The sequence below is a fragment of the Hakea prostrata genome, chromosome 9, assembly GCF_041222555.1.
Source record: "Hakea prostrata isolate BN-2017 chromosome 9, UWA_Hpros_2, whole genome shotgun sequence".
NCBI lineage: Eukaryota > Viridiplantae > Streptophyta > Magnoliopsida > Proteales > Proteaceae > Hakea > Hakea prostrata.
Window position 1 is genome coordinate 8388791 of NC_142608.1, and position 21800 is coordinate 8410590.

The 21800-nt window shown below is 38.0% G+C and overlaps 2 protein-coding genes across 6 annotated transcripts in view; one reads left to right on the forward strand and one right to left on the reverse strand.

Moving 5' to 3' along the window:
- LOC149004485 (Transducin/WD40 repeat-like superfamily protein) overlaps positions 1-8007 on the reverse strand; it is a 28910-nt gene extending 20903 nt beyond the window's left edge. The window contains exons 1-10 of one of the 5 annotated variants that reach the window (XM_089167844.1): positions 7893-8007; positions 7149-7270; positions 4827-5059; positions 4594-4735; positions 4442-4497; positions 3910-4071; positions 3228-3342; positions 2982-3081; positions 2651-2830; positions 1954-2012 (exon numbers count right to left, since the gene is read on the reverse strand). In XM_089167844.1, the coding sequence (XP_089023970.1) occupies positions 1954-2012; positions 2651-2830; positions 2982-3081; positions 3228-3342; positions 3910-4071; positions 4442-4497; positions 4594-4651 (730 nt within the window). In that variant the 5' untranslated portion in view covers positions 4652-4735; positions 4827-5059; positions 7149-7270; positions 7893-8007. The other 4 variants (XM_089167845.1, XM_089167842.1, XM_089167843.1 and 1 more) reach the window with 4 other exon arrangements.
- Positions 8008-18142: 10135 nt separating this feature from the next.
- LOC149004486 (xanthotoxin 5-hydroxylase CYP82C2-like) lies at positions 18143-21495 on the forward strand. Its single transcript, XM_089168466.1, has 3 exons — positions 18143-18304; positions 19116-20177; positions 20520-21495. The coding sequence occupies exons 2-3, from the start codon at positions 19218-19220 to the stop codon at positions 21144-21146; spliced, it is 1587 nt and encodes a 528-aa protein (XP_089024592.1). The 5' UTR covers positions 18143-18304; positions 19116-19217; the 3' UTR covers positions 21147-21495.
- The last annotated feature ends 305 nt before the right edge of the window (positions 21496-21800 follow it).

Genomic DNA, 21800 nt, shown 5'->3' on the forward strand with positions numbered 1-21800 from the left:
TTCTGGTGATTACTCACTTGCGCATTGATGATTGAAAAGTAAGGAATTTAACATTTACATATTGCCAAAACAAGATGATGTGTAAACATCACTACTGGTTTAGTCTTCCCAAGCATCAAGACATCAACCATCCAAAAGACAAATAGGCCACTGAGCAACGACATCACTGGAGCATCTCTAAAGCAATATAACCATGGTGGGAGATCTCGCTCTCGAGCGAGATCTCGCTACCATGAAAAACCGAGATCTCGACCATCTCGGCGAGATCTCGGTCGAGATGTGCCATTTTTTGGGCGTCAACTCGGTAGCCCATCTCGGTGGGTTTTAAGGTCCCAGTTAGGCTAAAACTTGGTTTTTAGCCTATTTGATGCCTTTTGAACACACTAGTGGCCTTGGATTTGTGAGAAAACAGCCCTAAGTATGATTTCTAAGTCTACCCATATTGTGAAACCAAAATGCTGTAGGATTAGAGAATGCAAGGTTATATAACATATAATATAAAACCATTAATGCTGTAGGATTAGAGAATGCAAGGTTATATAACATGTAATATAAAACCTTAAGGCATATAAATGAAAATGTGTATCAAATACATCAAATAACTTAAATGTCATCAAGATAACATTCATATGAGTATTACAATCTTAACTTTCAAGAATAGAATGATAAAAGTATACAACCGTTAGAAGTTTTATATAAGCCATTAATGCATAAGTTCATAAGACAAGTAGAGGATGATTGAGTTTTCTTTGATGTTGTAGATGTGCTAAGAGTAGTTGCAAGTGAAACTTTGGCTGAAATCTACAAAAAATTTGGTAAAAATTGAGAGTTCCAGCGAGATATGGCGAGATTTGGGGCGAGATATGGCGAGATATGGCGAGATATGGGGAGATATAGCGAGATATGGCGAGATCTCGAGCGAGATATCCCATCTCGCAGATCTCGCCCTTGATCTCGTCTCGGTTTATGAAGAAACCGAGATATCTCGCGAGATCTCGGCGAGATCTCGCGAGATCTCCCACCATGAATATAACTGTAGATTGAAATACAAAGAGGATTATCAAAAAGCTCAAGTAGCAAGAAGAGCCCAAGTGTCAAGCACTCCTCACCAAGCTTCACATGGGATCAAGACTTCAAGATTTGAAGAGCCAGCTAGTTGGGATTTTATTTATGACGTGATGATCTTGTAATTCTAAGTTTTAAGATTCCCGTGACAAATGTGGCCATAGATACTAAGACTGGAAAATCTGTACGATTTGGATCAAAAAGTTATAGCCCTCACATGACTTGCCAATTCATATAGATTGGTTAAACCTAATAATGGGACTAGTCAGAGTGTCCTAACATATCCTCGGATGTTGTATTGAATGGAAGGCTATGTCTCCCACCCAAAGAAACGCTGAAAATGGAGTTGATCAATGCATTCAAGGCTTCAAGCCCTGAAGGAAGATCTCAAGGTCAACTGCAAGATCAAGCAAAGTCACTTTGAATCAAGCTTCCCAGGGCTGAGAAGCTTGATCTCAGACAGCAGACTAGCAGAGGTCGACCACCATATGATGTTGTTCACAGTCGTCTGCGAGATACAAGAAAAACTGCTAGAAGGATGTTGGCAAAAATAACGCCTGAGACCAACTGTCAGAAGATTGAGGTTGACCACATGTTCCAACAGTTGGATTTGGACTATTTAAAGGACTGTTTTAAGTCATCTTTATGTTAGTTTGAACAGATTCCAATAGGGCATTCACGCTAAAACTGCACACTACAATGAAGTAAAAGAATTTCTAAAAGCAAATGCAAATACCACAATTGGATGCGCATAAATAAAACATCCAACAGGCTACTCATAGAACTGCTTATATATACAAAACTAAAAATTTTAAAATTTTAAAAATGAGAAGAATATGACCAAGATTTTACATAAAACAACTTAATAAGAAAAGCATCTAGAGTTACCTTTGGCAACATCCCAGACGGTGAACGATGAGCTCTCATATGAAGCAGATGCCAAATACGTGAAGATTGTCAAGGATACTTAAGATCTAACACTAAAAACATCACTTTGGAGCTAAAAATTGGTATGCACCCAATCACAAGAACTATGACAATCTAACAGCAAAGAAGAAAATAAACAATGTGAAAGAATTTGACAAATCATAAGAAAGGAATTTTATGATGCAAAGATAGAAAAATCATGCCACCTGTATGTACAAACATAAAGCCTCACTTCAAGGAGTCAATTTAACCTCGAATATCATCCAAAGGGTGTTTCCTATGAGATGCTAAAGCTAAGAAAATCAATAATACGAAGAAATAAGCTCAGTAGCTTGCAGAAGCCATTGTAATGGCTCAGCTCAAAGGTAAAAGGGGTAAGTGACAGTCATATTCAAGAAGGAATTAAAGAAGTAAAAATGGCACGACCAGCTGCACAAGGCTCCAACCAGAGTGGGATCTGGGGAGGGTCATGTATCCAGTCATATCCTTGATTAGCAGAGAAACTGTTTCTTGACTCATACCATGACCATGAGTTCATAACAGAGCAACCTCTGTGCTAAGGCCTGCCCCCTCTAGAGGAATTAACAAAAATGAATACAGTAAAACACATCTGATATACTTAAAACATAAACAGTCACAGAGAACTTGGATTGGATATCTTCCATTAGGACTCCATGAGAGTGCACTAATTTGTTCATCATTAGGACTTCGCAGAATGTCTACTAGAGTCCATCGAACTCCTGAACCTCTAGACAGTGAGCCCAGAAATGATGCAACCCCAGATCTCACAGATGCTGCGTTACCTGGGTAGGAAGCAGACCAAATGCAAATACCACCCCTGAAAAAGTAAAGGCAAAAGTGGAGAGGGGAAATTAAAAAGAGATCAATGCACAAAAACTTTAAAAAAAAATGAATAACAATAACAGTGTGTAGCACTTCTTCCATATAACACAATATCAATTAGAATGTTTGGCAATGGCGGCACTTGCCTGCACGCTACGGAAAGTGTCCTCCCTCCATTTGGCCTCCATTCAAGAATTTTAACATCTTTTTGGGACTCACTGGTCAGAATGCATGGATCCTTCCCCTCTGTTCACAAGAAGCATGTTGGATAACACCATTCAATGCAAGTCTCCACAGGTGTTCCTTAGGAAAACACCAAAGGGGACGCTATTTAAAGAGAAACAAAAAAAGGGGGGGGGGGGGAAGAGGACAAGAAAAAGCAGACTTGTGACCTGTATCGTCGTAATCACGAATTGTAACTTGATGTGGACCAGAGATAAATGCCAAAATATGCTTGTGCTGGTGCCAACTCACACCCTGAACGCTCATTTCTGGTAACAAACTCACCTGCAACAAAGAAATCTCAATTCACTCTTCCGAACTAAGGGTGATCAACATGAAATTGCAAGGAAACTATGGCAGCAAATTTAAAAAGCATCAGAGTAATGTTTTAACTTAGACTTGGAACCCAAAAAAACACACACACACAAATAAACAAACAAACAACAAGAAGTCCAAGGTGACACCTAGGCATCCGAAGGCAACCAAAGGTAACCCCTTTTGCCTCGAAGAAAAGCATCCAACCGACTAGCCCAACTAAGATATGGATATAGGCGATACCTTGAAAACTATGCCGAAGAGTATCGCTCTAAAACCAAGTTGAGAAGAAGAGAGTAAACAGAGTAGATTGGCTTGTCAGCCTCAATTGTTTACAGATGGATGTAGATTACAATTATGGTTTGCTTAACTAAGGCTGATTCATAATACATCCAGTCCTTAAGGCAAACCATTCTGCTAAGAACAAATGAAAATAACCTATGAAATACAAAAAAGGGTCACACCAAGACAACCATTGCTAAGAATTAAAGATATAGTGAAAAGTTAATATCAGTCTGAACTCCAAAGCCATCTTACATTGTTGGGAGGAAGGTAGCGTTTGAAGCAGTCATTCAATATTCTTTTGAAAGCAGTTAACCCTACTCTGGGAAGATTATCTCCATTTTCTTGTTCAGAGCCAAGCTCAGTACTTGCCAAGAGAAGATCTGATTGGAAAGGAACAGGACTGAATACAACTCCCTGTTTATCAATATCAAAATAAGCATAACATAAATAAATGAACACAAATTAAAAGCAATAAATCCAATTAATAAAAAAGGGTTGAATGCAAAAGACGACTTTTAACATCTTTCTCTTGAGAGCAAAAACTTTTGGTTGGCAAAAGCTTGAACAAAGGTTGCATTGTGCTTATGCAAGAGTGTAAATGGGACTATAGGAAGTTCTTTAGGTTGAACTATTAACAGGGAGGTTAAATGGGCCAATGAAAAGAGAACCAACCATTTGTTGATGTCGGATAGACATAAAAGTGCCATTGCAATAATTGCTACCCATCGAAAACCTGAAACATCTCAAGATAAAACATGACAAGAAAAGAGTAAGTAAAACTTACTAGAACTTTCCCATAAGTGTCTTTGGCTTGACTATCCGAGAGGCTTTCAACTGTGACTGTAAAGATGATGGACCATTAGCCACAGATGAGAAATCATAGAATTTCTGTAATAGAGAGGTATAAAATAGAAAGGCAGAGCAAAAGATTCTTACTCAAATCTCGATTGATTTCGCATAGCGTGACTGAACCAGGAGGAGGGAAAGCCGGCATTTTGAAATGCAACCAAGCTTAACGAAATGCCTTAATGCTTTTAGCACCAAAATCCAAAATTTCCTATTGATCTACAAGTCCATTCTGCATAAGTTCACAGATTTCAACTTCTATAAGACTAAAACAAAAAAGTGCAATTTCAAAAATAAAGCAGCCACCATTTTTTCACTTTGACCTTTATTGATAACACAAACAGGAATAGAGATTTCCATATCAATAGAAGACAGTAAAGTTATTTCTAATGTATTTTCACATCACATCCAACTATAGTATGATAAGGAAATCATTGAACTTCTTTTTCAGCTCATGAAGGGCGGTTGCTCAATTGGGATTGAAATGAGTTGCACACTTGGGTCTGAAACATGAGTCAATGATGTGCCCTTTTGTTTTTTTATTCTCCAAAAAAATCTGTGTGAACAACAAAGCAACAAATAAGTTATACCTTGTACGTGAGAGTAGCATCAAGAGAACAAAACTTCATCAACAATAATACTTTCTGTAAGGAAAATCTAACAGAAAATAGGAAAAGAGGCAGAAGTCAACTATAGCTTTTCCCAAAAAAGATGTTGCTTGGAACAGGAATGAACATCATATACAACAGCCAAATATCAGTCATATCAGCCAAAAGCGAGAGGAAAAAAAAGTAACAAAAATTATTAACTTGCATGTAATATTTCCAGTTTTAGATGGTGAAATTAACAATGTAAGATACAGAGACGATTACTAAATTGAGAAGAGAGAGCTCGGTGTGGATGAATATCATAGGCACCATCTTTCAATCTGGTTTAGGAAGGAAAATGTTGACGGAAGAGAAAGAGAGAGAGACACCACCAACAGTGATTTTGCTCCACCACAACAGCAGGGAGAGTTATAAATACTACCTGTCTTAGGAAAAGCAGTTTCAAGGAACTGCTTGATTACCATAAACAGACTTGTTCATGTTTGTGAATATTTGACTGGCTTATTGTCGAATGGATATCATTTATTTTCTTAGATTAATTGGTTCCTCAAACTAAAATAAAGTTTTCAATTACAGAAGGAACTCTTACAAATGATTAAGAGATATCAATTTATTAATTTATAAGAAAAAAGTACCAACATAAACTGAAAAGTCTCATCATGGACCTGATAGAATCAAATCAGCACTTGTCACAATAGAAATGGTGGCCAGGCAGTCAGAATTTAATAGAGTTGGTACAAGAGTCATATTTGGTCATTAGATGTACTGTAATGAAATGAATTCATTATGGCTGCCAAAATTCTTTTATCTGGATTACTAAGGGGCACCTGATCTAGTGCATCCATGAAGAAAGAACTGTGAAAATCTGGCTGGGTCCAAAGAATCTAATTAGCTTCTGTTTCATTGGATAAGGACCTCTTTCCCGATGTCACTCATTTCTATATTTTAGCATCATCTTCAATACTAGTAAACCACAACAATAACTTCCCTCCTTTATGTGAGAGTGACAGCTCTACTTGAGTTGCAAACAAGCTGTAGAAGAAATACCTCACATGGAAGTGGAATTTGTGTTTTAACCAAAGAATAATTTTTCCTTCAGTGAAAGACCAGAAAGTAAGTTAATATGATAATAAAGAAGAAGCCTATGTATCTTAAATTTGGTATCATCAGACTAAAAATCTCAGCTAAAAAAACTCCCTTTCAAATTGCAAACAGACATAAAATTTCAACCGAACAGCTGAAATCTAAAATAAGCTTGTAGCCAAGCATGATTGAAGAAACATGAGGCAAACCTGATGTAGATTATAAAGCTCAAAAATGCAAAATGAGATTTTACTCTAGGCAATAGCTCAACAAATCCCTCGAGGAATGACAAGCTATTCACGTTTAGCAGACACTCATGTTATTCGTACTTTTTTATGATTACTAATTTGAACAATACAAACTTAAAAATTCAAGACTATACGTCTTAATCATATATTATCTATTATGGGTTTAAAAGTGTTCTGAAAAATGGCACTTATCCATATCCAATAATGTAGTTGTCAATCATCCAAGCTGTGCACTGCAGTAGCATGGGTTTCAACTCCGAGTTCAGAATGACAATACGCTTTGAACTAACAAACCAAAATAAAATGTGGTAATCAATTCTAAATTCTATTTTACACAACATACAGGAGCTAGGAGAAAATTTTCATGATGGAAAGCTTCCAGTAGGTATGAGAGCCGAAGAGGTTAAGGGATTTGGGAATCCTAAAAGTCATATGTATTATGTATATGTGAAACTAATCTGATTTCAAGCTTTTAGCTTAAGTAGCTGAACTGCCATTCACACACTGCAATAGGCACCTAGCCACCGTCGACATTGTACCTAGCTTCGTTTGCCTTCAGCAATATCAGTGAGCATAAAGTCCACCTTTTTCTTGGCTTCTATGCTCTGCTACTGCATAGAGTCCAGTGGCTGAGTGGCTCTCCGCCGCAGTGAACGATGAAGCGGATGAAGAATAAAGATAGGGGAAAACACACACCATCACTTACCGGAGGAGGAGGAAAAGCAGACTTCAGAGTCGCCGGACGGTAGAAGAAGACGCTGCCACAAGTCTAGGGTTGTCGCCACTCGATTCTCGCCTCCATATGTCTCCGGTACAGCTGAGATCAAACTGTAGGGGTGTACTTGTAAATAAATATTTTATTTTTACATTTAAGAATTAATTTTTTATAAATTTACAAAATAAGTCCTTGGATGTAACCGATTCCAAACCCCCATTACTATGTACGAGACCAGATCTTTTACGTTCGATTCAAGTTTTAAGATAGGATCAGAAAGAAAAATCTATGGATTTTCAGGCAAAATCAAATGAGTCTTCGATTTTGTAGACCGCCAGAATATTTGAAGACCGCCCATTTGCCCACTCTGTAAGCCCAAGTTTGCCCGCTCTCATCAATGGTCGCTTCTTCGAACTTGAACTCCATCGATGGAAGTTCCAGAAATGAAAAGAGTTCGAAATCGAACTACCCTTGCAGCGGATTTTCTTGAATGATCAATGAAGTACGATTATTAAATGTTGAAACTGTGAAGAAATTTGAAACTTGGGCAAAAGGGTCCTGATCCAAAGTACATGATGAACTGTGATGACACAACAAAATCAAACTCAACGCCAACTACATATGGCTCAAATAAGGTTGATTGAGAAAAATGGAAAATGAAGAGGATATATCTTTCAGACTGTTAGAAGTATAAAACACAACTGATGGGAAGCCATAGAGAAATGTTGCACTTACTATTGATGAAGCTTTTATTCGAAAGAAAGGGAGCAGCTCTTCTGATGTAGCAAAGGAAGCGCAAGATAAGTTTATCTATCTTCCTCTTTATATTCGACCAGAGAATAGAAGAATCCACTAGGGCTTGAGAAATGGGGGTTTAATCGGGTAGATGCAAGGACTTATTTTGTAAATTTATAAAAATTTAAACCTTAGATGTAAAAATAAAAAAAATTTATTTACAATACACCCCACAGTTTGATTCTCAGCCGTTCAAATAAAAATCCCCGGTTGTCAAAGCTTCTTACCAATTACCATATGAAACTTAACAGTTGGAGTTAGACGCCATTAAGTTTGAGTCACCAACCTGAAGGTTGGGTTTCAACTTTCAACTTGCTATCTAACTTAGCAATTTGGAGTTGGAGACCATTTATAGAATTTTTTTTTTTTTCTTTGTAAAAGGAAATTTCATTCCAAAGAGCAAGACAAGGATGGGCCTCCACTAGGATGGAAGCCCATAGTATAAATTGGCCACTCAGTCTTTCTTGCTAAAGTGAGAGCCTTACGAGCTAAGGAATGGGCATACCCATTGTACTCTCTACAGATATATTCAAAAGAACATGAAGAGAAGTCACATGAAAGTAGGAAGATATCTTCAACCACCGGGGCAACAAAGAGAGGGTAATCCAATTTGTCAAAGTTGTGAAGAAGCCGAATGAGTTACTCGCAATCTGATTGGAGATGCACTTGAGACACACGACAATGAAGAGCAAACACCATAGCCGCTCTTACAGCTAGAGCCTCTCGAACAAGGATATGTTCAAACACCATAGGTTTCGAGATTGCATTCATTACATCTCCATTTTCAATGAAGAGGACATACCCCACGCTTCCTTTATACTTCTCAGGAACTTTAGAAGCATCACATTGAATTAAAACACGATTGTTACCCCTAGCTTGATCTTCAATGCGTTCTTGCACCTTACCAATACCATTTCTCCTAATTGATGGCTCCATACCAGTAGCTTCTAAAAACTCCACTGCAGCATTGTGTGCCCTTTTGATCACCAAGTCTTCTTGTTAAAGCATTCTTCATTCCTTGATACCCACAAATACCAACTGATGAAGCTACAATGGGTAAAAGCCACTCTTCCCTCATGTTTGCTACTAAATTTTATATCATTCCATTTATCCAACCATCTACTAATTTGGAGATTCTCATTTGTTGGGGGGCAATATGAGAAAGTGCTGCCGAACCACACCACTTTAGCAAAAGGGCACTCCAATAGCACATGGTCTATAGACTCCACTATACTGCCACACCTTCTACATGAGTGGTCTGACTACAGTTGTCTAGCTCTCATTGCTTCACCAGTAGCTAAACCTTGTATGCACATGCCCTCTAAAGGAACTTTTCACCTTTGGCATGGTCTTACTCTTCCATATGAGATTCCATGCTCTAGTTGACACTTGCTCCCACTTGTGCTCTCTAGACGAGGAGGGTTGAAGATTCATTCTTTGATCCCTCTTGTTATTCAAGAGATGATAGGTTGACTTGGAAGAGAAAATCCCATTTTTGGAGGCATCCCAAACTAATTTATCCTGTGATGAGAATGAACTAAGTTTGATGCTCTGGATTCTTCTCTTGTCTTCCTCCATGAAATAAAGATCTAGCAAATCAGTTCTCCACTCCCTTGTAGTGGGATTTATCAGCTCCGCCACCTTTGAGATAGGGCAATTGACTGGTTTTGGCGTTAAAACCTTGAAATTTGCAGTTGTACACACCCAATTGTCATCCCAAATCATAACATCTTCTCCCGTGCCAATCTTCCACAGAAAATCATCATACAATACCTCTCTCCCAACTAGTGCACTCCTCCATGCCCAAGATGGCTTGTTACCTTTACTTGCTTTAAGAAATCAATAGAGGGAAAATAAATAGCCTTCATGAAAGAAGCCCAAAGTGAGTTAGGATCCTAAAAAAGTCTCCATGCCACCTTTGCCAAAAGAGCCCGGTTTTGTAGAACGGGATCTCTAAATCCCAGTCCTCCCCTTTCCTTAGATCTGCATAGTCTAGTCCAGGAAATCTAGTGGACCTTATGCTCCTCTTTCTTTTGTTCCCAGAAGAAGCTACTAAGATCCTTCCTTATAGTATCATGAGTGGAATTGGGAAGTAAAAAGTGAGATGCAGCATAATTTGACATAGCTGTCCCAATCGATTTAATGAGCACTTCCCTCCCTGCATGTAATAGTAATTAATTCTTCCAACCAGTCACCCTCTTACTTGTTTTTTGAGCAATATCTTTGAAGACCATAGACTTCGCTGCTCCAATCTCGGTTGGCAAACCTAAGTATTTTGACAGCCCCACTCCATATGGAATCTTTAGTAACTTGGAGAACCATCTCTTAAATCTAGGTAGAGTGTTGGGACTGAAAGTGAGTAGTGATTTCTTCAGGTTTATCTCTTGTCCACTGGCTTGACATTAGACATACAAGCATGCCTTCAAATGACTCACATCTACCAACTTCAAACTCCGAAAAGAGGAGACAGTCATCTGCAAACAATAGGTGGGTCATTCATGGAGCTCTATTCCTCACTGAGATCCCTTTTACCAGATCACTCAATTCAGCCCTCTTTATGACATCAGAGAGTACTTGTGTACATAGAATAAAAATATATGGAGAAAGGGGATCTCCTTGCTTGATCCCTCTTGTGGGGGAGAAAGAGCCTTTTTCAACACCATTAAACAACAAGGTATAAGAGACAAAAGAAATACACTCCATAACCAGATTAATCCAATGATTACAAAAACCAAGTTTCCCTAATGCAACCCTAATAAAGCCCCACTCCATCCGATCATAGGCTTTTTTCATATCAAGCTTCATGGCTAGAAAAAAAAAAAATTCCCTTTAGAATGATGCCTAAGGTAGTGAAACATCTCATGTGCTATTAGTATGTTATTAGAAATAATGCGATTGGGAACAAAAGCAGATTGTGTAGGATAAATTATACCTCCAATGTTAGTCTTCAACCTCCTAGCCATGATCTTATTGATTGTCTTTACCACCATACCACTGAGGCTAATATGTTGATACTGTTCAGCCCATTCAGGTGAAGCCACTTTAGGGATAAGGCAAACATATGTTCGGTTCAACTCAGGTAGAAGTTTTCCTATAGAAAAGAACTCCACCACTGCTTTGCACATGTCTTCCTTGGTGATGTTCCAAAACCGCTGAAAGAAAATAAGAGGGAAACCCTCCAGGCCTGGGGCTTTGAGAGGGCCCATCTCCTTAATTGCTTGATGTATTTCTTCATTAGATGGTACTGTACACAAGATCTCATTGACTCCCTTCGGCACAACAGGTTGTACTGCTTCCATGATTTGTAGAAGAGCTGTTTGATCCAACCCCTGTGATTTAATTATTTCAGAAAAGTGATTAACAAGAATAGAAGTTACTTCCTCTTCCTCTTGCACCCATTCCCCATTTTCTGTCTTAATCTTCAAAATTCTATTTGCTTGCCTTCTTTGGAGAGTTGAGGTGGGAAAGAAAGAGGAATTTTTGTCGCCACTTTGTAACCATGAAATTCTCGACTTCTAATGGCACATCTCCTCTTCTCTTTCTAATTCTTCATCTAGCTCCTTAAGAATCTCTTCCTCTCTAATATGTTTTTCAAAATCGCAATTTTCAGCTTGGATCTGTCCCAATTCCCATTTCAGCACCTTGATTTTCTCTTGCATGTGACCAAACTCTTCTCTATTCCATTTCTTGAGCTTTTTCTTACAATTATCAACCTTTCTAATCATAACTTCAGCACTTGGCCCCAATATCTCCTAACCCCAAGTCTTTTGCACCACCCCTTTACATCTTGGGTCTCTAAGCCACATTCGTTCAAAACAGAATGGCCTCTTTCCTTTCACCTTACCTCCTTCAGTATCCACCAAGATTGGATTATGATCTGATCTAAAGGCCGGTCTTACTAGCACTGTTGCATCTTCATAATGAGTTCTCCATTGAGCATTTGCCAAAGCTCTATCGAGCTTAATTCTGATCAAGCCATCTCCCTTACGCCTATTACTCCAAGTGAAAGCCGGTCCTTTAGTACCCAAATCAATAAAGCGACATCGATTTAACATCTGTTGGAATGCAACAAAGTCTCTTGAACTTGAATCCTTTCCCCCACTTTTCTCAAACCATGCCAAATGGGAGTTAAAGTCTCCTAGGCACAACCATTCACCCTGTCTATCTTCTCCAAGATTGATTAGATGGTCCCAAACAACTTGTCTGTGTTCCTTATAAGGGTCCCCATACACTCCAGTTAACCAAAACTTATCACCCTTTATTGTAGTAACCTGCACATCCATAATTCTGTTATCCATATCCTGCTCATTGATTTGAATTCCTTGTTGCCAAAACATAGCTAGACCACCTGAAGCCCTAGTAAAATTGACTACAACACCTCCATGAAATTTCAATTGCCTCCTAATCCTTTCCATTCTCTCAGCACTTAGTTTTGTTTCAATCAAAAACATTATGTCAGGTTTATCTTCCTTGGAGACAGTCTTAAGTGCCCGAACTGCCGAGGGACTCCCCAAACCTCAGCAGTTCCAGCTGAGGATCCTCATCTTGACCCGTGGGACTGATATACCCCAATCTCCACGGGTCTAGAAGTTAAAAAATATTCCCCATCTTCTTGTTCAATCCTTTCTTCACCTAGATGGACCTCCACTGCCTTCCTCAGGTGTTTAGCTCTCTTAGCACAATCTAAAATTCTCAACCCTTTTGCTTTGCGTGCAAAACGAGTACAAGAAGGTTTAAGGTGGCTATCAGTGTTGGGCTTATGTTGTAGAGATGGATTTTTCTGAATTTTGTTTGCACTTGGATTCCCACCTATTGTGGTCACTGAGTTCTGTGGGTTCAAAGAGGTAGAACTCACCATGTGGGCCATATGGGGTTGGATTAAGGATAAGGTACTATCATTTGCAATATTAAATTGCAATGGGTTCATGGCACAATTTCCAGAGTGGGTTTGTAGGTTGGTTGAAGCAGTCAAGCTAGGTTGGTTAGGTGGTGGGGTAATAGCCAAAGGTGTTGGTTGTGTTGGGGTTTCCTCGGTTAACTTTACCATCTTCATATGGCTTAAGAGGGACAAGATGGCATCTTGATGTTCGAGTCGTTGACGTAGGTAGTTCTAAATTGGTGAAGGGATTTGAAAAGTGTTGGCAGTAGAAAGTGCTGCACCGCAGGTAGGTGGGAGGGATTGAGATTGTATCATGGTTTGGGAATTCTCTGTACTCAAGCTAGCATGAAATGACAAAACTCTGGTTTCCTTTTGTATGTTTACATTTGGCAAAGAGATGGGATTTGTAACGTTACCTCCTGAAATGGGTTTGACAGTCTCTGCACACCTGTTGTGTCTCCTCTTGTCAGTCTTCGTATTTGTTGTCGACTTCCTTCACCTTCATCTTTGAGTTCTCCGATGCCTTTCTTTAGCTCTCGCTGGCCGTTCGACTTCTTCTCTTTAGCTCGATAAATAAACACGGCCTTTCTTAGCAGTCTTTCATCTGGATTGATTCCTCTTATATTTGAAAACTTCGGTTTTGGCTAGCTCTTGCACTCAATACCTCTGCATTTGTGTTCCTATCGATGTATATATTCTTCATCAAACCTCGTTTTGCATTTCCCATTCTCATGTCCAAGAATGCCGCAGTAATGGCAGATGAGAGGAAGTTTTTCAAACTTGATGGTAGCCGTAAAGCTATTTCCCATTTCCCTTCTCACTGGAACCTTACCTTTCATAGGTTTTTGAATATTTACATTCACTCTAGCCCTGAAAAAATGCATTGGCACACCAAATTGAGTGCCTTCTATCTCTTGCAATGTCTCTAGTTTACCCACCTTTCATACGATTTGAGTCACCACCTCCTCCACTTGTAGCTCAATTGGAATATCATGCATCCTGTATCCACCGAAGGAGCATCAATTAAAAACCCATTTCTGCTCAGAGTTCCACGACTCCATGACCAACAAATTTCCAGAAACTGCCCAGGGACCTCCTTTCATAACATTTTGTTGGTCCATCTGATGCTACAATTTGAATAAATAGAGTCAATCCTTGAGGAGAGAGATATCAACACTATGTCTGGGATTCTTGGCGGTCAATAAACCTTCCGTCACTACTTGTTTACGATATGACTTTCCTTCTAAAATGAAACCCACCAAAGCATGCTTCCATTGCTGAGATATTTTAACCTTAATATTCTCACCCACCACCACCTCTTCATCCGAGTCTGAGGTAGGAGGAGTTTCGTTATTTTCATCCTCCTCTCCATATAGCCTATCCGATTCTCCACATTAGGAGACCTAACGACTACCAGGGCTTTTCTGTTGCCTTCACTGTTTTCCTCCAAGATTCACCTTCTTATCGCAGGAAAATAACCTGTCAAAAAACAGGCTAGATCGAGAAGCTGGGACATGCAGCTTGGATTGTATTCACACACAGGGGCGGACAGAGTCACGCATAGGGGCGGAGTGAAAGGTTAGAATTGAGATTCTTGAGGGAGAGTAGACAAGAAAGACATAGAAGGCCGTGTCCATTTATAGAATTCAAAAATTAAATTTAATAGAACGAATTACATTAAAATGATCAAAATAATCCCCAAACTGATGCCTCTTGAGCGTCTGATCCAAGACATTCGGTTCTTTTTTAAAAAGTTTGAGCATTGTATACTTTTATGTATTAATGTACCTGGGACTTTGGGAGTTCCAATTTAGTGGTGGATCTCTTATCCTATAAAGTCCTTTCGATTTTGGGTCTGAAAGAATGGCCACTTTCTAGTTAGTGGTTGGTTAAGTGATGTTCATTCTCCACTCCGGCATGCTTTGAATGAGGTTTGGATTACCTTAGGGCCTATTTGGTTGAGTATGGAGACTTCAAATATCTAGAGATTTCAAATCTATGGAGTCATAATTTAAAAAATTAACTGTTTGGTTAACCAAATATGTGGAATATTGAAAACTGTGAATTTATATGTGATTTTTATGAATGTGCAAATGTTTAGCATTTTTATAGTAGGGATGAAATCTCTGGATTTCACCCTATACCCATAAATCTACATATTCACATATTTAATGTAAATAGATGAATCTCTAGATTTCATGAATCTAGAGATTTTCACAACCAAACGGGCATAAATCTCGCATTCATGAATCCAGAGATTTCAAATCTCTGGATTCATGTAACCAAATAGGCCCTTAAAAAAAAATTCAAAATAACCCCCCACAATCAAAGTACCCAAAAGTGTAATAAATGCAATTTGACTAAATATCATTACCTATTCCAACCCTTCATGTAGCTGGGTTTCACCCATCTTCTTCCTTTTCATGGACTCCGTTCCCCCCCCCCCCCCAATAAGCTTCCGGAATTATGAAAGTGCAAGTCCTCATCTCTGGTTAAAAGGTTCCTAAAAACAGGAGAATTATTGAAAAGAGTCAAGAATGATTGTGAGGATGCCAAGTCCCTAATAAAACCCTAAATTACTAATATATACCAAAAAATGAACACTTGAACAGCATAAACCTGGACTAGAATCAAAGACCCCATTCATGACCCAAGGTAACTAGTGAAAACCAACATCGAAAACCTTTTTTGCTATGAAAGAAACGAAGTGCTAGTTCTAAAGAAGCTAAGAATCCTCAACAATAGTAAGACTTTAAAGGTCCAAGTGAATTATAATCCAAATTCCAAGCTCAAAAGTGAATCCAAACCCCCAGCAGAGTAGTAGAAAATGGTAACAGAATTCGATAACAACTACAATATTTTTTTAAAAATTTTCAATGCCACCCCTTAGGTTACCTTTAAAATTAATGCCATCTCCCCAAGTAATTCAATTTATCAATCAAACCCTATATAGGATAAAAGTATATCAAAAACACCCCTTTTATTAGGAAATCATAGTTAAGTGATGATGTAAGCAAGTTAAATATTTGAAAATGACAAGAATAACCTTGAATGAAAAATCAACACTTGACTTGTTCTTTTGTTTCCTCTACTGTCCATGATTTCTTCCTCTCCTTATCATAAATATTCATGGTACGATTGAAAGTAGTGCCAGCATGCAAATTATTCAAAGTGGAAAGGGAAAAGGTACCAGGGTGGCCTAAACGCCAATGCCAAAGATCAAAAAAAGAAGGAGAACTAATGGTCAACCCAGAGAAAGAGGTGCCGCATCAAGATAATAAATATTACCATTGCGCCTACCCATTACCAAAATGGTCTTCAATTGACATGAAATATACAAGAATGCTTAGAAAAAATAATGTCACAATTTGAATTGTTGGTGAAACAACTAATGGAGAACAGATTGAAACAAAAAGAAGGTGCATAGAGAACATTATCCGAAGAAATACCATCACAAATGGAAACGCCACTCAAGCTAGTGACGGAAACAACAGAACCATCTGGTAAAGATATAGGATTAGAAATAATAGGATTTAATGAGTGCAAGAAAGTAGGATTAAAAGTGATGTGATCAGTTGCACCTGAATCCAATATCCAAGTGTTAGCTGAGGTTTGACAAACAATAGTACCTGACAAATTTACCAAATGATAATTCTTGGATCAAACCAAACGCGACACAGAGGTTGAAGAAACATCAGTAGTAAATGAAACACAGAAGGATCCATCACCAGCCACGATGAGGAAAGCAATCTCAAGAACGTCCCAAGAATGATCTTAGGTTGATACCATATTAGGAAAGAAATTCCATAGAATGTAAAATTCTCTTATTGACTAATGTGTGGTGAATGACCACTATTTATACAATACAAGAATGTGTTATCTATTGTATGTACATTTTGTACTATTTGCTATGTATGGCATGTACAATAAATTTATTATCTATAGTATGAATAATAAATATAAGGTGTACGAGTAAGGAAGACAAGGTGGATAGATGAGGATGAGAGTTGGTGAAATTCAAATTCAAATTTGAATTTAAATTTTGAGTTTCATCCAACTAAGTAAGTATGTGTAATAATAACCCTAGAATTCATCATAATCTCAAAGGACAAGGAAGAGAGCTAGAGGGGTTCGATCTCATTCGACTAGCAAACAGAGGTGGGCTGATATACCTAACCTGAGCTCGAGGTGGCCTTTTGTTCCAAGTTATGAATGCTACTAGGTCTCGTTTTCAAGAGTCAGCGGATTTCTTTCCCTTAATCAGTAGTGCGGCCATATTAAATAGGGAAAATTTCTTAGATCTATTGATTTTGAAAAAGATTTCTATTAAGAGGTTTTAATTTTTTTTTTACTCAAATGAATTTTATTCTTGAAAAAAATGACCAAATCCTTAATTTAGTACTATTTTTCCTTGCCTAATCAATATTTTTTTATAAACTATCCAAACTACCCTCTAGTAAAGTGTTTTTTAATATATAAATTTAGTTATATTACTTACCCTTTTAGAGAATTTTGAATAGTGTGTGAGATTGTGTAACTAACTTTCATAAATTAAATTAGGAAAAAAAGTTATCTAAAAGAATAAAAAATAACAACTAAATTTGTATATATAGAAAGTACTTTACTCGAAGTTAATTTGGGTAGTTCAAAGTAAATTGTTACTTAACAAAAAAAAAATTAACATTAAATTAGAGATTTGATAATTATTTTCAAAAACAAAATCCACTTGGTTAATAGTTTTTCAAAAACATCTAGTTAGATAAATGTTTTTTCATAATCAATAGATCTGGGAAATTTCCTATTAATGAATATTAAATTTATGTATGTACTAATCTAGTCGACCCCATTTGCTTGGGACAAAACTTCTTATTGTTGTTGTTGCATGCCGCATATAAATAGCTTCTTCTTAAATTATCTTCATAAAACAAAAAGATTTTCATCTTCAGCCTAAAATTCTAGAAATACATAATAGTTTAAATCAAATGTCAAAAATGTAAAAATGTAAGAAATTTCGCCCGAATTCATCAGTTAGCTACTTGGCGAATCGGCAAAATCTTGACACACACCCTACCTACAAAATGTCAGTTAAAAGTTTTAAAAAATGATAAAATAATAGTTCATACACAACTAGTCAACTCATTTTCACTTTTAGTCTTTTATTTTATTTTATTTTTTATACAATTTAATGGTTCTATAAGTGCCATGTGTGTGGCTACAAATGCCAAACTTAATCTCATAGTCATCCTTTTGAGAAATGCCAAAAACTCATCTTCATCTTCTTCACTTGAGTAGTTTAGTGATGGAAGGCAAAACTGCAAAAGAGACTTTTATTTTTCAGATTAGAAGAGACGATCGTGAGAGACTGTTGATGACACTCATCTTATTCTTTTTCAAACTTCAAAGGAAGGATTTGAATCTCACCAACGAGTTTAACATGGAGACGAGCTGCACTCGATGCCCTAGCCTTCAAATGGTAAATTGGTATTCGTTCCATGACAAGCAAATACGTTCTTAATGTTGGTGCGATTGCGAGAAGCAAAACAATCAAGTGGGTGAAATAAGATTGATTTTTCCCCTCTTGATTCTTGGTTGTTTTTTTTCGGAATTTGTCGTTGATCTTTCTGTAATGGGTTTTGCAAAAATTAATGGTGTATGAGTGTATCTTATGCCATCTCCCACAACATTTCTTAGGTTCAACGACGATTATCTCCGATATTTTGCCAGTCCAACTATTTTTTGGCGATTTCCGGCAAGATTGAGTAATTTCACTTTTCGATAAGTGTTTCGGATTGCAACTCATCAAATCAAGCAAAATTCACCGAAATGTTTTACCGTGCTCTTACCAAAAAAACATAAAAATTGCTTGGATTAGGCTCATACAGGAAAACTGCTTGGGAGACTGTTTGTGGCGAAGCCTTCCACATCAGATTCGCCCTTTTTCTTTTTCGTTTTTTTTTTAAACAAAAAACAGAATGGTACATGCACCTCGCCAATTTTATCACCAGGACTTTTGTGAAATTGAAAAGATTTCCCTGTTGTGTATGCGTTTTTCTAAAGTAATCATAATTCATATTAGTTTTCCAAATTCGAAGTCAAAATTGTGATGGAATTTTTCTAAAGGATATCATTTCGCCAAACCAACTAGTCAAGTTGATTCCAGGCGGGCCCCCACCTTTCAAAACCTACTTGAAGACTGGTGGATTTTCTTCTCGTCTCTGCACTTTACAATAAATGCCCACTCTAGTGCGCTTATCTTTGCATTAAATTCAAAATTGACTTTGCAGGTTAAACAGCGTAAGTCAATCCTCATGGTTGGGCTATGGAGGCATGAATGATCCTATATATCTTCATCTTCTTAGCTACAATTTGAAACTCAAAAGCAAATCATGAGTTTTTTGGTGCAACTCTTACCAATAGTTGGGCTGCTTGCTTTAGCTATCTTCTATCTACGGGTCCTCGCAAAGAACACCCACAATGGGAAGAAGGGCAAGGCACCAGAGCTACCTGGGGCATGGCCCATAATAGGTCACCTTCGCCAACTATCAACTCCTCAGCCTCTCCACCGAACGCTTGCTGCCATGGCTGACAAGCACGGATCAGCCTTCATTGTCAGATTCGGTGTTCATCAAACACTTGTCACCAGCTCCCCAGAAATGGTGAAAGAATGCTTCACTGTCACCGATAAGGCCCTTGCAAGCCGTCCAAGAAGTGCCTCAGGTAACCACTTGACCTACAATTATGCCATGCTTGGGTTTGCACCTTATGGATCTTATTGGCGTGAGGTACGCAAGTGGTTAGTGCTTGATTTACTCTCCAACAGAAGGCTTGAATTACTCAAGCACATTCAGTATGCAGAAATCAAGAATTGTATGAAGGATTTATATGGGCTTTGGGTGAAGAACAAGAGTGATAAACCGATTAAAGTTGAAATGAGTAGACTCTTACGTGATCTAACCATGAATATGGTTCTCAAGATGATTGTTGGAAAGCGCTATTTTAGTGTGGTTGAAGAGGGAGAAGACTGCAACAAGGAGGTTCAAAGGATCCGGAAAACTATACTTGACTTCCATAGATTCGCTGGTGTCTCAGTTGCATCAGATGCACTTCCTTTTCTTAGCTGGATATGGAGCTTCAAAGGGGAGGAAAGGGCCATGAAGAGGATAGGTAAGGAGATGGACATGATTTCTGAGAGCTGGCTCCAAGAACATCTGCAAAAGAGAAAAAAAGATGATTCTGATCATCATGAGCAACCTGACTTCATGGAGGTGATGTTATCGAACCTTGAAGAATATGATGCTCAGTTCCATGGTCACCACCGGCATACAGTTGTCAAGGCAACTTGTATGGTATGATATATCCTAATCCTCCTCTTCTACCTCGGCAACTATGATTTTCTCTTTCTAACTCATTCTTAAAAGCTAGCCATTAGAATCCTTATCCTTAAAATCTACAAACCATCAAGAAGCATGCCAATAGATTTGCTTTTTATTGTTGTTGCTGCAACCATTTCAAACATCAAAGCAGTCAAAACCTGTTTGTTTTGATAATTTTTGACTATGAATTTACTAACTGTGCACTTAAAACACTCACATCCGATTTGAAAGTATTATTTCTATCTTCTCATTGGAAAACCCAAAATATCTTCCTCTTTCGTAATTAACACATATTTATAATGCATACTTACACAGGGTATGACCTTAGCTGCCACGGATACCACTGCAGTAACCATGTCATGGGTTGTTTCCTTGCTACTCAACCATAACCAGGTGCTCAAAAAGGCCCAAGAGGAGATTGACAACCATATTGGCAAGGATAAGAATGTCGATGAAAAAGGCATTGGGAACCTTTTATATCTTCAAGCAATCATCAAGGAAACACTTCGTCTATATCCTGTGGTTCCACTTTTGTTACCCCATGAAGCAATAGAAGATTGTAGTGTTGGTGGCTTTAAGATTCGATCAGGTACCCGAGTGCTAGTGAATGCTTGGAAGTTACATCGAGACCCGAGCATATGGACTAATCCATTGGAATTCAAACCAGAAAGATTTTTAATTAACAATGCAGATGTTGATGTGTACGGAAAGAATTTTGATTTGATTCCTTTTGGGTCAGGTAGGAGATCATGTCCGGGAACTTCATTCGCCCTTCAGGTCATGCACATGACGCTTGCATGTTTACTTCATGGGTTTGAGTTGGGAACTCTTCATGATCTACCTGTGGACATGACTGAAAAAGGTTCGGGCCTAACCATGCCCAGGAAAACACCCTTGGAACTCCTCCTCACTCCTCGACTCCCTTCTCATCTTTATGAGTAGTAAGGTTTTGTTACTGCACGTGTTAATGGGTACCATTGGGTGCTTTTACTCTTATTTGGTTTGATTTATGTTTAGTCTTCTCTATTGGGTTTACTAGGTTTCCAGGGTTGGATTGAATTGAACTTAAACCAAATGCTTGTTGAAGCCAAAAACAAAACCAACCCAATAAGACTTCAATTTGATTTGGATTGTTTTTTCTTCAAGTTGAATCGGTCTGATATTTTCACTTTATTTCAAGATTGATTTAGGTGCCAGTATCTAGACATATGTATGTGACAGATCCAATGTTCTCTTTGGTATGTTTTCTATTTGTATTTGTTGCACCTATCTCTAGTTTTTGAAGTGCTTAATTGGTATAGCTTATGGAACTTATTTCTATTTATGACAAATCGAAAGAAATTAAAATTCACAAAAGAGCTGGGGAGCTAGTAAGGTAATATCATATGTCTACTATAACTGGGACTGGATTTTGAATTGAGCTCAGACGAAATACGATTGCAAGGTCTAAAACTGTTGGGGTAATTGTATTACAAATTCTTCAAACACACACAAATGAAATTGCAATATACAATTGAGAGATGAAGATCTTTAGCAAATCCGGAGAGCTTGAATTGAAGTTGCAACCGAACGAACTACCGACCAATGAGGTTGAGT